This window comes from Megalops cyprinoides, chromosome 15 (assembly GCF_013368585.1).
Source record: "Megalops cyprinoides isolate fMegCyp1 chromosome 15, fMegCyp1.pri, whole genome shotgun sequence".
NCBI classification, from domain to species: domain Eukaryota; kingdom Metazoa; phylum Chordata; class Actinopteri; order Elopiformes; family Megalopidae; genus Megalops; species Megalops cyprinoides.
Window position 1 is genome coordinate 6373346 of NC_050597.1, and position 15359 is coordinate 6388704.

Below are 15359 nucleotides of genomic sequence, written 5' to 3' on the forward strand. Positions count from 1 at the left end.
TGGCCCACCTCATCTGACAAAAGTAAGGTAAATCAGACTGACAAACACAGTTAAGCGTGGCTCTTTCCAGGCACAAAAATAGGTACAATGCCCCTCACCTGGCAAACACAAGCCTGGCTCACCTCACCTGACAAAGACAGGTACAGTGCACCTAATCTGGCAGATAAAAGCCTGGTACATCTCACCTGACAAGGAGAGGTATAGTACACCTCACCTGACAAGGACAGGTATAGTACACCTCACCTGGCAAAGACAGGTACAGTGCACCTCACCTGGCAAACAGAAGCCTGGCATGGCTCACCTAACAAACAGAGGTACAGCACATTTAACCTGGGAAACCAGCCTGGAACGTCTCACCTGACAAAGACAGGAAGTGTGTGGGAAGCTAAGTTTCGCAATCACAGGTGTGCAGCGCATCATTTTACAAGAAAGCGAGAGGAAACCGGTGGGATTAAGTAGGAAGGAGTTCGTTACTTTCGCGTTCTTTGCCTGTACTGGGCCTTAATGTCACATACAGTAGCTCACTGTCTGTCTCGCTGTATTTGCACAGACCCGACCTGATCGACTTTGACAAGCTGAAGAAGTCCAACGCCCACTACAACCTGCAGAATGCCTTCAACCTGGCTGAGCAGCACCTGGGCCTGACCAAACTCCTGGACCCCGAGGGTCAGTCCGGTTACCTACCCCCTGAACCCCCCCCCCCCCCCCCCCAATCACTCGCAGATCTATCTCAAGGCTTTTTAAAGCTTTTGTAATGACTCGCGCATGACAAATTCAGCAGGTCTAATTGGTTTTCCTCTTCTGTTTGTTTCGGTCCTTCTATGACTTATTAAATAAGAACCGGGCGACACAGCAGACTGATATCTTCAGGCTCATTAAGATTGTAGCTCCTTCTTTGTGTCGCTGAGATTGCACAGCAGAAACTCATTTTTGGAGGAGGAGTAACCAAGCGCCGGTGCAAGTTAGCCAGGAATAGACCCAGACAATTAGAATTTTAAGTTGTGAAGTTTAACAACATTAACCATGGCCTGAAACAAAACAACTTGTTAACCTTAGGTTCTTGATCTGGTCAGACATGCCATATAAATGCCACATAAATATAATATAAAATATGGCCGCCTTATCGCATATCAGTCTGGTTATAAAACAGCAGAGACCAGTTAATAATGCCTGCATTGAGCTAATGCACGATGAATCAGAAAACAGGTTTGTGGGTCAAAGTGGTAGCATCGTATGCTTATAAACTGTGTGAAGGTTTTTCGAGTGTCATTGAATAAGGCAGTTTTTACTCTCTCATCCATCCTGTGTCCCTCCTGATGCTACAAAATTTGACTTACGTTCGTAAATGCGGGGAAGGTTCTTTTACAGTGGCAGTGTCTGGCAGTAACAGGGATAAACGTCTGCTCAGAGCTCCGCGCAGCAAGGGTTTTCACCAAATGTTTGGAGGTGTAATTACAGAGGCGCAGACCCAATCCTCCACTGCAGCCGACGGCTCCACATGCCAGCGTGATAAATTTGGAGGCATCTGTGCGCGTCGTCGTCTGAACAGCAGACATTTTACCCAGATAAATGTTTCATGTCATATCACTGTTATGGCCCCGTACGGTTCTTCAGAAGCGTGCGGAGTGAACAACAAAGAGCGGGTGAAGTTAGGAGAGCGTGAGAAAGCCCGGACCCATTGTTCTGCCTCTCAGACGCTGTGTCTCAAAACACGTCTCTCAAATCGGTTTCCCTCTAAATAAATTCCATTTCTCTATGGGAGGAGCCAGGAAGCCAAGCCCCGGGCTTTTGTCCAATGTCTCTGTTGACGTTTGGAAATAAGAAATGCGATAAGTAAAAAAAAAAATATATATATATTTATATATTGGGAATGTTTTTGATATGATTTCATGCAATGATGGCACAAGGTGCTGGCTGCTTTTGGTGTTCTGTGTGTGTGTGTGTGTGTGTGTGTGTGTGTGTGTATGTGTGTGTGTGTGTGTGTGTGTGTGTGTGTGTGTGTGTGTGTGTGTGTGTGTTTGTATGTGTCTCTGTCTATGTGTCTGTGTGTCTACATGCATGCATCCATGTGTGTGTGGTGTGTGCATCTGTTTGTAACTGTGTGCTTGTGTGTGGCAGATATCAGCGTGGACCACCCTGATGAGAAGTCCATCATCACCTATGTGGTGACCTACTACCACTACTTCTCCAAGATGAAGGCGCTGAAGGTGGAGGGCAAGCGCATTGGGAAGGTGAGGGCGTGGCTGGGGGTCAGGTGGGCGTAGAGAGGGCATGGCAGGGTTTCAGGTGAGCATGGAGAGGGCGTGGCAGGGTTTCAGGTGAGTATGGAGGAAACTGTTTTTGGGATTTCTCATGCTGCCTACCTCTTGGGTCACTGAGCCCCACAGTGCTCCAGGGCTACCTAAAGCATCATGGTAATGAAATGAACCCAAAACAGCAAGGATGTCATTATCCTCAGAGATGGTCAATGTATGTTGTATTTATACTTACTGCTGTGTGAGTTTCTGTTGGGGTTGTATGGGGTTGTTGTGTAGTTATGATATAGTACATTTGAATGATGTGGTATGATATTGTATATCTGAATAATGCAGTGTGATGTAGTATGTTTGAAAACTGTAGAATGGCAAATTATGTCAGCCAGTCAGACATCTGCGGCCCAAGCCAGCTTTGTAGTGTGTAATTCGTGCTGGAGCCGCGTGCTGTGATTGGTCCATTCTCACTGGTCTTCTCCTTGGGTACAGGTACTGGACAATGCCATTGAGACTGAGAACATGATCGAGAAGTACGAGTCTCTGGCGTCCGACCTGCTGGAGTGGATCGAGCAGACCATCATCATCCTCAACAACCGCAAGTTCGCCAACTCGCTGGTCGGAGTCCAGCAGCAGCTGCAGGCGTTCAACACCTACCGCACGGTGGAAAAGCCGCCCAAGTGCGTATCTGAAGCGCAGCACACCGCAGATGTGCTCTGAGGCCCGCTGTTGTGTCCACAGAAACAGCTCACACTTCTCACACGTCCTGGTTGCGCAGCTGCACTCTCACTATGGAGGGGAAAAGATTGTTCATTTACATTTAGTTGCTTAGCAGGGTCTCTGAAGGTATTGCCTTAGCACCACACCACTTTGGACCATGTAGGTCATCTGCATCCTATTCTACTCTTCACTTGGGATTTGAACCTGCAACCTCCCGGTCTTTCATCTTACCCATTACTCCATATTGACTGTGACCTTAGAGCAGGGGTGTCCAAACCTCTCCTGGAGGGCCACTTGTCCTGCATGTTTTAGATCTCTCCCTGCTCCAACACAGCTGATTCAAATGATCAGTTTGTTATTCAGCAGCTTTAGGAGTTCATAACGAGTTGATCATTTGAATCAGCTGTGTTGGAGCAGGGTTCAAATGTAATCAGCCCTGAGGCAGGTTGGACCATGTTACATCTGTGGCCACTTTTCTGTGGCCTGCTTTTGCAAGACATAAAAAAGGGAGATAAGAGGGTTGCCTCCCACTGGACTTGAGAAATGACAAAGCTGTCCTTGGCTTGAAGGAGTTCTTTCACAAGGAGAATGGAGGATAAAGTTAGACAAAAGAGATGCCCCCGGACACACACACACACACGCGCGCGCGCACAAATATACACTCACAGTTTCCGTAATCTGAATGAAAGTGCAGTCAGAGAGAGACACACACAAAGTATGATACAGAGTATTTCTGTAACCTTGACAATGATGAGCAGAAGGCCCCTCGGCCTTGGAACAGTGTGCCGGCCCTGGCAGCACACAAAGGACCTCTCTGTGCCTCAGAAACGGGACATTGTGTGAATGTCAGAAGACGGCAAAGGGCAGGATAATGGCTCTTTATGCTCCTCTGGTCCTCAGGTTTACTGAGAAGGGCAACCTGGAGGTGCTGCTCTTCACCATCCAGAGCAAGATGAGGGCCAACAATCAGAAGGTCTACATGCCCAGAGAAGGAAAGCTCATCTCTGACATCAACAAGGTGTGTGGCCTTAGTCACGTGGCATGCAAGACACACCCCCGGTGCTGTGTCTCTGCTATAGCATCCAACGGGTTCGAATCCCTGGGAAATAAGCTAACAAAAAGCACTTTCTAAGCCTTTCATCACTCGCATCTGAGCGGATAATTGTCTGTACAAAGCTATGCACTGATTTTGTGTCCTTCAGAAGCATTGTTACTGAAATGAGTAGAGTGTCAGTTGAACACTGTCCCATTAATGAGGATTTTAGTGTTTATATGAGGAAAATTTTTCACAAAATGAGTCAGTATGTCAGTATGTCACATTCCTTAGACTTACCCACCTTGTCCTCTGTGTAGTTTTTAACTCTTAAGTCACTCTCGGTAAGAGTGTGTTAAATGACAGTTAATGACAGTAATCAACTGTTGCTGTGTTAACTGTTAACATTTTGCTGTGTGCAAAAATATGTAGGCCACTTAACAACTTTCAACCCCAGCACTGATTTGTGGTGTAAACCATGTATAATATGCTTCCTTATTCAACTCCCTGTTCATCTCCCCAATAGGCTTAGAATGACCTTTAGTTAGACCTTAGATTTGCTGCGTCAGTTGTGCATAGGAAACATAACCCTGTTTATAATACACAGTGGAAATTCCAGTGGTGCCCTGTACCCCTTACAAGGGTATAGTGGGCGTGGTTTAATTACCCCGCCCTGTGTTCGGTCCAATGCAGGCCTGGGAGAGGCTGGAGAAGGCGGAGCATGAACGTGAGCTGGCCCTGAGGACCGAGCTGATTCGCCAGGAGAAGCTGGAGCAGCTGGCCCGTCGGTTCGACCGCAAGGCCGCCATGAGGGAGACCTGGCTGAGTGAGAACCAGCGCCTAGTCTCTCAGGTACACACTGGTACCTTTTGTCCTGTTCACTGATGCTGTGCACTCTGCTCACAGTGAATACTACACACTCTGCGCACTGTTAATACGCACTGATACTGCATACTCTGATCACTGATAATATACACTGATACTACACACTCTGCCCACTGAGACTGTGCACTGATACTACACACTCTGTGCACAGATGATACACACTAATACTACACACCCTGATCACTGATAATATGCACTCTGATCACTGGTAATATATACTGATACACACTCTGCCTACTGAATATACACACTGAGTGCTGATACCATGAACACTATGCATGGATGCCAGATTTCCTGCACATTGGTACTACATATCTCCCAGCTTAATGTAATTTTGTAATCAACCCATAACTGAGGCAAATGCTTTTGGCATAAGTGATATCATTTGACTGCTACAGTTCGCTCCTAACCCTGCTAAATATCAGAAACCTTGATTGGTTCACTAGCGCCCTCTAGTGCCTGTACGAAGGAAAGAACAATAGGACACAAGTCAGCAAAGTACAAATAGCAAAACTGATATGTAATCTATGTGAAATGTGTACAGTGAGTTTTTTGTTTCCCAGCATGAATATTACAAAGAGTAATTATTGCCTTCCCTCTTCATAAATGCTTAATAAATGCTTCATAAATACTCCCCATTTGTTGCAAATGTTAAACAGATTACATTATATTAAAACCCTGAAGCACCAGATTGGATTATGGTATACCAAGTTATGTACATGCTTGTTAGCACTGGGCCTTTCGGGACCTTTGACTGTTTATGTTAACTGTTTATGTTAACCCCCCACCCCACCACATAGGACAACTTCGGCTTTGACCTGCAAGCAGTGGAGGCTGCCACCAAGAAGCACGAGGCCATCGAGACGGACATCGCGGCGTATGAGGAGCGCGTGCAGGCGGTGATGGCGGTGGCCCGCGAGCTGGAGGCGGAGAACTACCACGACATCAAGCGCATCACGGCCCGCAAGGACAACGTGATGCGGCTGTGGGAATACCTGCTGGAGCTGCTGCGAGCCCGCCGCCAGCGCCTCGACATGAACCTGGGCCTGCAGAGGGTCTTCCAGGAGATGCTGCACATCATGGACTGGATGGACGAGATGAAGGCGCGTATCACCGACCCGTCCACTAGGGGGAGGCAGATCATATCTGGGGGGTCTTGGGTTAGGTACATTATGATAATCACAAGTACAGGTTATTTAGCAGGCGCTCTTTTTTATCCAGAGTGACTTACATAGGTTACAATTTTATCGATTTATACAGCTGGGTATTTACTGAGGAAATAAGTACCCTTCCCAAGAGTACAACAGCTGTGCCCCAGCAGGGAATTGAACCAGCAACCCTTTGGTTACAAGTCCTGCTCCACACTCCATGCCACACTGCCGCCAAGTCTGTGAGGTCTGCAGTGCAAAATCTGTGGGCTGTGCATCGTGAAATGTAGTTCAAAGGTCATATTGCCTGACAGAGGAGCAAGCTCGAAGTTGGGAATTTGGCTACAATAACTGCAACGATTTTAACTGCTTGTTTCAAGTTGCAGTACCTTGAACTGAAGTACAAATAGGTAGATGCATACCACTCTCAGTGAAATGATGTGATGTGTAGCTCCGTGTCCAGCCAGGCTCAGGTCAGGGTGATGGGGTGACAGCACAGATGAGTGTGTTGAAAGTCTGCAGCGTGTTGTGAGCAGGGTGAGTGACCCAGTCTCTGCCCACCCCCCAGATGCTGCTGCTGTCCCAGGACTACGGGAAGCACCTGCTGGGTGTGGAGGACCTGCTGCAGAAACACGCCCTGGTGGAGGCCGACATCGCCATCCAGGCAGACCGCGTCAAGGCCGTCAATGCCAACGCCCAGAAGTTCGCCATCGACACCGACGGTAAGTGCAGGGGGCGGGGCCTCAGAAACGTTCACATTTCCCTCACCTCAGGCGCGGTGTGCGTCACCCATTGTCTTGACCTTTGACCCTAAATATCACCACCTGGTAGTGTGTAACATGGATTAAAAACATGGTTTTATAGGAAAAGGTGAGATTGAGGCCAAATGATTCCACACCTGCTGTCATTACATTACATTACATTACATTACATTCATTTAGCAGACGCCCTTATTCAGAGAGATCTCCTGCACAAAATAACAGAAGTGCATCCATTCAAGTTGATGAACGTAACAGCTTCATAAAGTTCATATGTAGGTGTCCATAAGTTCATAGGTGAATATGTTTCCTTTCATGCTTCTCACTCACCTGTCCTCCCCCCTCTGCCCCCCCCAGGCTACAAGCCGTGCGACCCTCAGGTGATCCGGGACCGGGTGGCGCACATGGAGTACTGCTACCAGGAGCTGTGCCAGCTGGCGGCGGAGCGGCGGGCACGGCTGGAGGAGTCGCGCCGCCTCTGGAAGTTCTTCTGGGAGATGGCGGAGGAGGAGGGCTGGATCCGCGAGAAGGAGCAGATCCTGTCCCTGGACGACTGCGGTAAGGACCTGACGGGCGTCCTGCGGCTGCTCAGCCAGCACAAGGCCTTCGAGGACGAGATGAGCGGCCGGGCGGGGCCCCTGCAGCAGGCGCTGCGCGAGGGCCAGGAGATGGTGGCCGCCGCCCACTTCGGCGCCGACAAGATTGGCGAGCGCGTGCGCGACGTCCAGGAGCAGTGGGCGGCGCTGGAGCAGCTGTCGGCCGTGCGCAAGGCCCGCCTGCGGGAGGCCTGCAACCTGCACCAGTTCCAGGCCGACGCCGACGACGTGGACGCCTGGATGCTGGACGTGCTGCGCATCGTGTCCAGCTCCGACGTGGGCCACGACGAGTTCTCCACCCAGGCGCTGGTCAAGAAGCACAAGGACGTGGCGGAGGAGATCGCCAGCTACCGGCCGGTGATCGACGCGCTGCACGAGCAGGCCCGCGCGCTGCCCGGGGAGCACGCTGCCTCCGCCGAGGTGCAGGGCCGCCTGGCGGGCATCGAGGAGCGCTACGGCGAGGTGGCCGAGCTGACGAGGCTACGCAAGCAGGCCCTGCAGGACGCCCTGGCCCTCTACAAGATGTCCAGCGAGGCCGATGCCTGCGAGCTGTGGATCGACGAGAAGGAGCAGTGGCTCAACGCCATGGAGATCCCCGAGAAGCTGGAGGACCTGGAGGTCATTCAGCACAGGTGAGCTCACGTCACCTGTACGCATGCACTGTCACAGTGATCCCCAGAGGTGTACATTTACACACAAGCCTTCAGGTAGCGGGTAGCAATGGACAGGTGAGTTCGGAACAGCCACACGTACGCACTGTAGGAATGATCCTCAAAAGTGTATGTTTGTGCAAGAGCCTACAGGTAAAGAAGCACAGGTGAGTTTGGGATAGCCACTCCCACACACTGACAGCATAATCCCAAAAAGGGGTATATTTGCAGCCTATAACAGGTAACAAAGTACAGGTGAGCTCACACCAGCCATACCCACACGCTGTCAGCATGATTCCCAGATGTGTATATTTACACATGAGCCTGCAGGCAACAAAGTACAGATCAGTTTGTAACAGCCGCTCTCAGCACACCTCCAGCATGATCCTGAAAGGGGTATTTTTATTCAAGGGCACTGAGGCTTTCTCCCTGTGAACGAAGGGAATGCATTTGATTGGATGAATCAAGCATTCTTCAGCCAACCTTGTAAAGATGTTTACTTGGTGCACTGCTTAGCAGTATGTAAATATAACAGGCTAAGCAGTCTCTTTTGCCCGTTTTAGAAAACGGCCACAGTCAGATGTATGAATGACAGGGTCTTTGGAATGCCATTCTGAAGCAGGCTTTCAAAATGAAATTACTTTGGGTGCTGGAGAGGGGATTATATTTACCCAACACGCGATGTTCTCCTGGCGCAGCTGTGACAGTTAAACCACGCTGCCACAGAATTATACGTCAGCTGGAACAGCGCTGACTCTGAGGGCGCGCGGTGTCTGCGGCCAGTATCAGAAACAGATGTCCGTTCTCTGCTTATCCGGCCCGGGCATTGTCTCGGTCTGCCTTGACAGTGAGGCCAAAACAGAATAACAACAGGGCTCTAATTGGCTGAGGTCTGCGTGGTGTGAGTGATCCGCTGTGCACTTTGCACCCATGTGAAGTTCATTACTATGTTAATATGCGGAGCAGAGCCAAAGGGCATCTGGGAAATGCGGTAGCGCACGTTTTCCTTTATATTTAAATTCAAACCGCTCCACTTCCCACCTGTGGCAGAAAGAACTGCGAGAGTGATGATCCGGTCTGTGGAGGGCTGAGTCACGGTGCCTCTTCGCAAGTGAACTGCACCCTCGTTTTCCAGAGAACAGCCTCTAGTGGGGTATCATGTTTTTCCTGAGCTCCACATCAATAAAAAAAAAAGCTGTTAATCCCGCAGATGTCTGTCTCCCTGTAGGGGTAGGGAAATGCAGTGATTACATGCATGCCTGTTCCCTCCCCCAGCACAGTCACTCTCTGAGATTACTGAACACCTGCACACGCATTACAGGCCGGCCAGCTCACCCCGTTATCCAGGGCAATGTTCTGTTATAGCCAGCAACTGACGGTCCTCATCTGTGTTTTATGTGTACATTAGATTGACATTTTGTTGTAACGGCTGCCTGTTATGGAATAGTTTGTGTATAGCGTAACACACAGTCATTGCCCGTTGACCCGTTGACTTAGCTTGTTTGGAGCTATTGCAACGGTATTCGAGGTATTCAAGGAGTCAAATTTGTTTTTAAAGCTATTGTAATGAATGGCATTATTGTTCTTTAAAAGCTAACTTTGACTTTGTTATTACGGACCATCCTGTCATAGTCAAAGAATCGCCGCGGTTCCACAGTGAAATGTTTGAAATGTGTGCTGTTTTATTGATGGGTGGAGACATTTTGTAGGCAGTGAGTCGCTGAAAGTTTTGTTTCCTGTGATCATGTTTATCGCTTGACACCTGCTTTCCAGAAAATTTGGGGTGATTAGTTTAAACAACCCCTTTAAAAATGGCGCCTGACGCACAGTCTCACAGCAGCGACGGAGTGTGGGAATGTGCTTTTTATAGTTTGGACTTCAATAGGGAAATAAGACCACAATATTTTAAAACCAAAGGCTCTGCTTTCTGCCAGATTGTTAAATATTCCCACAGTGCAAAAACAACAGCTTCAGCAGAATGCAGTGGGTAGTGGTAGTATCCTTGCTCCTGTTTGGTCAAAAATGATCTTGTTTCCCACAGTGTTTAAGAGCAAAACACCACATGGAAAGAAAAAAAATCTTGATTGATTTTATGTTGTTTTTCCCCATGTCTCAGCATCTGTAACATTACAATTCAGTGCAAAACACTGTCTGTTAATGCGAATAGCACGTTCCAATATGATTTCATTTGTGGAGTAACTGCATAGTTTCCATGTGCTGCCATTTCCTGTGTATTTAAGCTCTGTCCTATCACCCCCAGGTTTGAAAGCCTAGAACCAGAGATGAACAACCAGGCGTCACGCGTGGCTGTGGTCAACCAGATTGCCAGGCAGCTGATCCACAGTGGACACCCCAGTGAGAAGGACATCAAAGCCCAACAAGACAAACTCAACACCAGGTACCCTGCCAACTTTACCCCCAGGCTTCACCCAAGGCCTTCATATCTGTACTGTGCTGACAAATAACATATTGGAGAGACGTGACTGTGGGAACTTTGATTTAAGTGTTAGAAATGCAACAAAGCAAAGGCACACAAGCTTCCACTCATTAAAATCGCTGCCCTCTCATCTGTTGGAGCTCATTTATAAATGTGTGTAGCGTAGAGGTTGTACAACGGCACCTCTGACATTTCTGGTCAAATGCCCATCAGCGCTCTTTAAACCGTGACAGAGCTTGTTGAGATTGGCTTTATGTAACACTATGTGAAACGGCTAATGTCAAAACACCTCATTAGCAGGGACTAATTTTCATCGGGCTCCAAGATGAAAGGGAGAGATGTGAGAAGTCTCTGGGAGGGTGGGAGGGAAGCGTGATGGTTTTTGTCAGTGGCTGTTAAGTGTGATCACTGTGTTCTGCACATTAGTGGCCAAACCTTCCAAAACAAACACAAAGCATCCAAATGGGCCCTTCATTACTACGGAAAACGGTAACACTCCTGTGTGCAACACAGTCTGCTACCTCGTAGCATTAGTTGGTGTGTTGCACCATGTTTGTTAAATGTGATACCACACACGGTCAATCATCCATTGCACAACATTGTCTGCTGGAATCCTCTATAATGGCAAATGCTAGAGGAATTTAGAAAACAAGGAGAGAACAGTATTGTTCTGTCTCGCTCAATGTCTCTTTCAAAATATTATCATTGACACATGTTTGAAGTCATTGTTTATTTTTGATGTTGTAGAGTAGAATTAATTCACCTTACACGTTTATAATTTTGTTGCTGGCCCAGGTTAGTCCAGCGAAGGGTTTCACTAGAAGGGCAGTTCTTTGAGAGGTAGAATTCGATTGTAGTCCTCTCTGTATGTTACATTTCTCTACAACTTCTTTCTCTGATTTTTCATTAATACTTAAAGTAGCCTTTTTAGCAATTATAAATTTTAATGATCTCATGAAATCATTGGTAGACTGATGTATTTTGTTGGCTTGGAGACACGTGGAAATTGGTTAAAGAGGCAAGAAGCCAGATAAAAGACTAATGCATATGGAGTATGTTACAGGACTCCAGCACGGGCAGTATATGGTGTTAGTAATGAGCATGCTTGCCTGCCAGGTGGAGCCAGTTCCGTGACCTGGTGGACCTGAAGAAGGACTCCCTGAACTCAGCCCTGGGCGTGCAGAACTACCACCTGGAGTGCAACGAGACCAAGTCCTGGATCCGCGAGAAGACCAAGGTGATTGAGTCAACGCAGGAGCTGGGCAACGACCTGGCGGGCGTGATGGCGCTGCAGCGGAAACTGACGGGCATGGAGCGCGACCTGGCCGCCATCGAGGACAAGCTGGGCGACCTGCAGAAGGAGGCGGAGCGCCTGGGGGCGGAGCACCCCGACCAGGCCCAGGCCATCACGGGCCGGCTGGCGGAGATCACCGCCGTGTGGGAGGAGATGAAGGCCACCCTGCGCAACCGCGAGGAGTCGCTGGGCGAGGCCAGCAAGCTGCAGCAGTTCCTGCGTGACCTCGACGACTTCCAGTCCTGGCTGTCCCGCACGCAGACCGCCATCGCCTCTGAGGACATGCCCAACACGCTGGCCGAGGCCGAGAAGCTGCTGGCCCAGCACGAGGGCATCAAGAACGAGATCGACAACTACGAGGAGGACTACCAGAAGATGCGCGACATGGGCGAGATGGTGACCCAGGGCCAGACGGACGCCCAGTACATGTTCCTGCGCCAGAGGCTGCAGGCCCTGGACACCGGCTGGAACGAGCTACACAAGATGTGGGAGAACCGGCAGAATCTGCTGTCCCAGTCCCACGCCTACCAGCTCTTCCTGAGGGACACCAAGCAGGCAGAGGCCTTCCTCAACAACCAGGTAACCCCTGCAGGCCCGAGATCCCCATGGGTCCAGCTTAGCAATGTCTGTGTCTGTACTGATTCATTACAAATTACATTAATGTAATTTAGTAGACGCTTTTATCCAGAGCGACTTACATAGTTTACAATTTTTTATGTTATTCGTATATACAGCTGTGGATACAGGGGCTATTCATTGAGGCAATTCTGAGTTAAGTACCTTGCCCAAGGGTACAGCTTCAGTGTCTCAGCAGGGAATCGAACCAGAAACCTTTTGGTTACAAGCTCTGCTCCTTACGTTATGCTACACTGCCACATTGTGTTATAGTACAGCAAGCAGAATACATTTTTGCCAGCTTTTGCTGTACTATACGATCAAATCAAGCTGTGTCAATGTGCCGATATTGTTAACTGATTAAATTCCTCACAGTCTTGTCAATTAAACCCACTACTAAATATCAGTGCTGCCTGGTTAGGTTGGTGTCTTCCCCCTCCTGTTGCATTTCCCTAGCTGCCTAGTTTGAGGGGAATCTGACCTTCGTAGGAAGAAGTATCATCATTAGAAGTTACAATTAAATGTAATTGAAAGTCATTCATTTGAAGTCATGTAAAATTTATCTGATGAGGGGCAGCAGTGTGGCATAGTGGTGAGGAGCAGGACTCGTAACTGAAAGGTTGCCGGTTCAATTCCAAGCCAGAGCCATACTTAATCAAGGATGGCCTCAGTAAATTTCCAGCTGTATAAATGGGTAACGTAAAAAATTGTAGCCTACGTAAAAGCCGCTCTTTATGAGAGCGTCTTCTAAATGCCAATAACGTAACGTAATGTTATTTGAGTGGCCTGCTTATACTCTACATTGCAATTGAAAATTGAGATGTCAGAACAGGACGCAGCACCACAACTGGGCTGTAATTGGTCCATTGTGTGTCTGTAAGTTAATCTCAGTCATAATTGGTTTGTGTTGTGTGTGTGCACTCTTCCCTCTAAATACCCTTTATATTGAGCTGTTTCCCTTCTATTCAAACTAAGTAACAATAGCACCAGTGTTTGCTGGACTTCAGTGTGTTAAAAGTTAATCGCTGCCCATAATCCAAATAATAGGATTATCTTTTACTGTGGCCCTGCTGTAATTCCCCTTGTAGTTGTTGAGCTAATAGAGTTCACGTTCTGGCTTATAATAGATGGAAAAATTCAAATTCCACGCCTTGCTTTTTTTGGACAGTCGAGGAAGAACACATCGGGGTATTTTAAGGGAATGAGAATGCATATGCATTTGGTGTTGTACAGTCTAGCCTCTTACAGGCTGGAGATGCATGGTGTAGACACAGACAGACTCTCTGCGTAGCGTGCCATCATGGACTCATTCGGTCAGGGGTGTGTGTCGGTGTGTGCATGTGCTCAGGTGGTCAGGTGTGAGTGTGTGAGTGTGTGAGTGAGTGAGTGTGTGTGTGAGTGTGTGTGAGTGTGTGTGTGAGTGTGTGTGTGAGTGAGTGTGTGAGTGAGTGTGTGAGTGAGTGTGTGAGTGAGTGTGTGAGTGAGTGAGTGAGTGAGTGAGTGAGTGAGTGAGTGAGTGAGTGTGTGTGTGTGTGCGTGCGCTCACGTGTGTGTGTGTGTGCGTGTGTGTGTGTGTGTGTGTGTGCACGCGTACGCACTCTGGTGGTCCTTTGGGAGCTTTAGTTCTTCTGTAGCTTTATGTAGCTGTTTGGTGTTCCGCTCATTCAGATCAAAGCTACCATTAAGCCCTACCATTAATACCATTAAGTGGCATTTATGCCCTGAAAACAGGATGTACAAAGGCATTGAAATGGGTTTGGTGTCATTCAGAGGCTCCTGCCACGTCTCAAACAGACGAGGTTATAAGAGAATGCCCGCGATGCAGCTGCAGCTGACCCTGAGGGACCCTGTCCTGTTATTCAGAAAGGCTGGGACATCACTAAGTTACATCAGTGGTTTCATTAGGAGTTTAGTTCCTCTTCTAGTAATATGCAGGAGAAAGTGGCAGCTATAGGTGAGTACCTCAGTGGTTCAATACTGAACACACAGCAGGCATCAGTTTTGTTTTGTTTTTTTTTCCGTCAATCCCTATTCAATCCCAATTACCAGAGCTCTGTTGTACATAGGGATGAACACGGTTTTAGCCCTGTTTCTGGGAAATGAAAAACATGACAGATGTAACAATATTTTTTCAATATTACATATTATATTAAGCCTGCTTGAAAATGGGCTACGTTCCAGTGTTAAGTTTTGATTCTCGGCACCTCGCTACACTGACAGAATGAAATGTCTGTCAGATTTCATTGAGTCGTTCGGATTCATTGGAATAATGGCACTGGTCTTTGCAGACATATGAGATCTGTATTGTAATGAGTGACTGGGACTGTCCCGCTCGGCGTGGTTTCCTGTTTCATGGAAGTGGGGGAGTGGTAGTTTCCTTTAGGGAAGTTAACACTTGTCACTTCCTCCCGTCAGCTGTCTGTAACACTCTGTGTTGGTTCTCGGTGTACGGTGTCAATAACTCAGCTGGTGACACCACTATCCCGGCCTCTCTGTGTCGATTCCTAGGAATACGTGTTGGCCCACACCGAGATGCCCACCACGCTGGAGGCTGCGGAGGCCGCCATCAAGAGGCAGGAGGACTTCATGACCACCATGGACGCCAACGACGAGAAGATCGGCGCCGTGGTGGAGACGGGCCGGCGTCTGGTGAGCGACGGAAACATCAACGCCGACCGGATCCAGGAGAAAGTCGACTCCATCGACGACAGGTACCGAGCCTGTCCCGATCTCTACGCATGACTGTAGGGTCACAGCAGCTGCGTAGCACTGCTAACAGCTTCATGCAGTGCAGTGAGCCTGCTAGCATCACTGCGTTATGTGATGCTAAAGCTAACTCCTATGGCTGTGTGCAGCCAGCCCTGCCGTAACCTGATTAGCTTCAGGATCACTACTAACCACCTGCTCAATTCTGTGAAATGCAGCGTGCAGTGCAGATGCTCATTCTTGTTAAGGTGTTTGGACATTGCCTGTC

At 48.5% G+C, this 15359-nt stretch overlaps 1 protein-coding gene across 2 annotated transcripts in view; it reads left to right on the forward strand.

Moving 5' to 3' along the window:
* LOC118789968 (spectrin beta chain, non-erythrocytic 1-like) overlaps positions 1–15359 on the forward strand; it is a 105890-nt gene that overhangs the window by 69793 nt on the left and 20738 nt on the right. For both annotated transcript variants that reach the window (XM_036546740.1, XM_036546739.1), the window contains 11 exons: positions 551–666; positions 2119–2231; positions 2742–2929; positions 3870–3987; positions 4696–4854; positions 5688–5990; positions 6604–6757; positions 7151–8021; positions 10300–10437; positions 11593–12349; positions 14894–15096. In XM_036546740.1, coding sequence (XP_036402633.1) covers positions 551–666; positions 2119–2231; positions 2742–2929; positions 3870–3987; positions 4696–4854; positions 5688–5990; positions 6604–6757; positions 7151–8021; positions 10300–10437; positions 11593–12349; positions 14894–15096 — 3120 coding nt within the window. The remainder of the gene's footprint in view (positions 1–550; positions 667–2118; positions 2232–2741; positions 2930–3869; positions 3988–4695; positions 4855–5687; positions 5991–6603; positions 6758–7150; positions 8022–10299; positions 10438–11592; positions 12350–14893; positions 15097–15359) is intronic.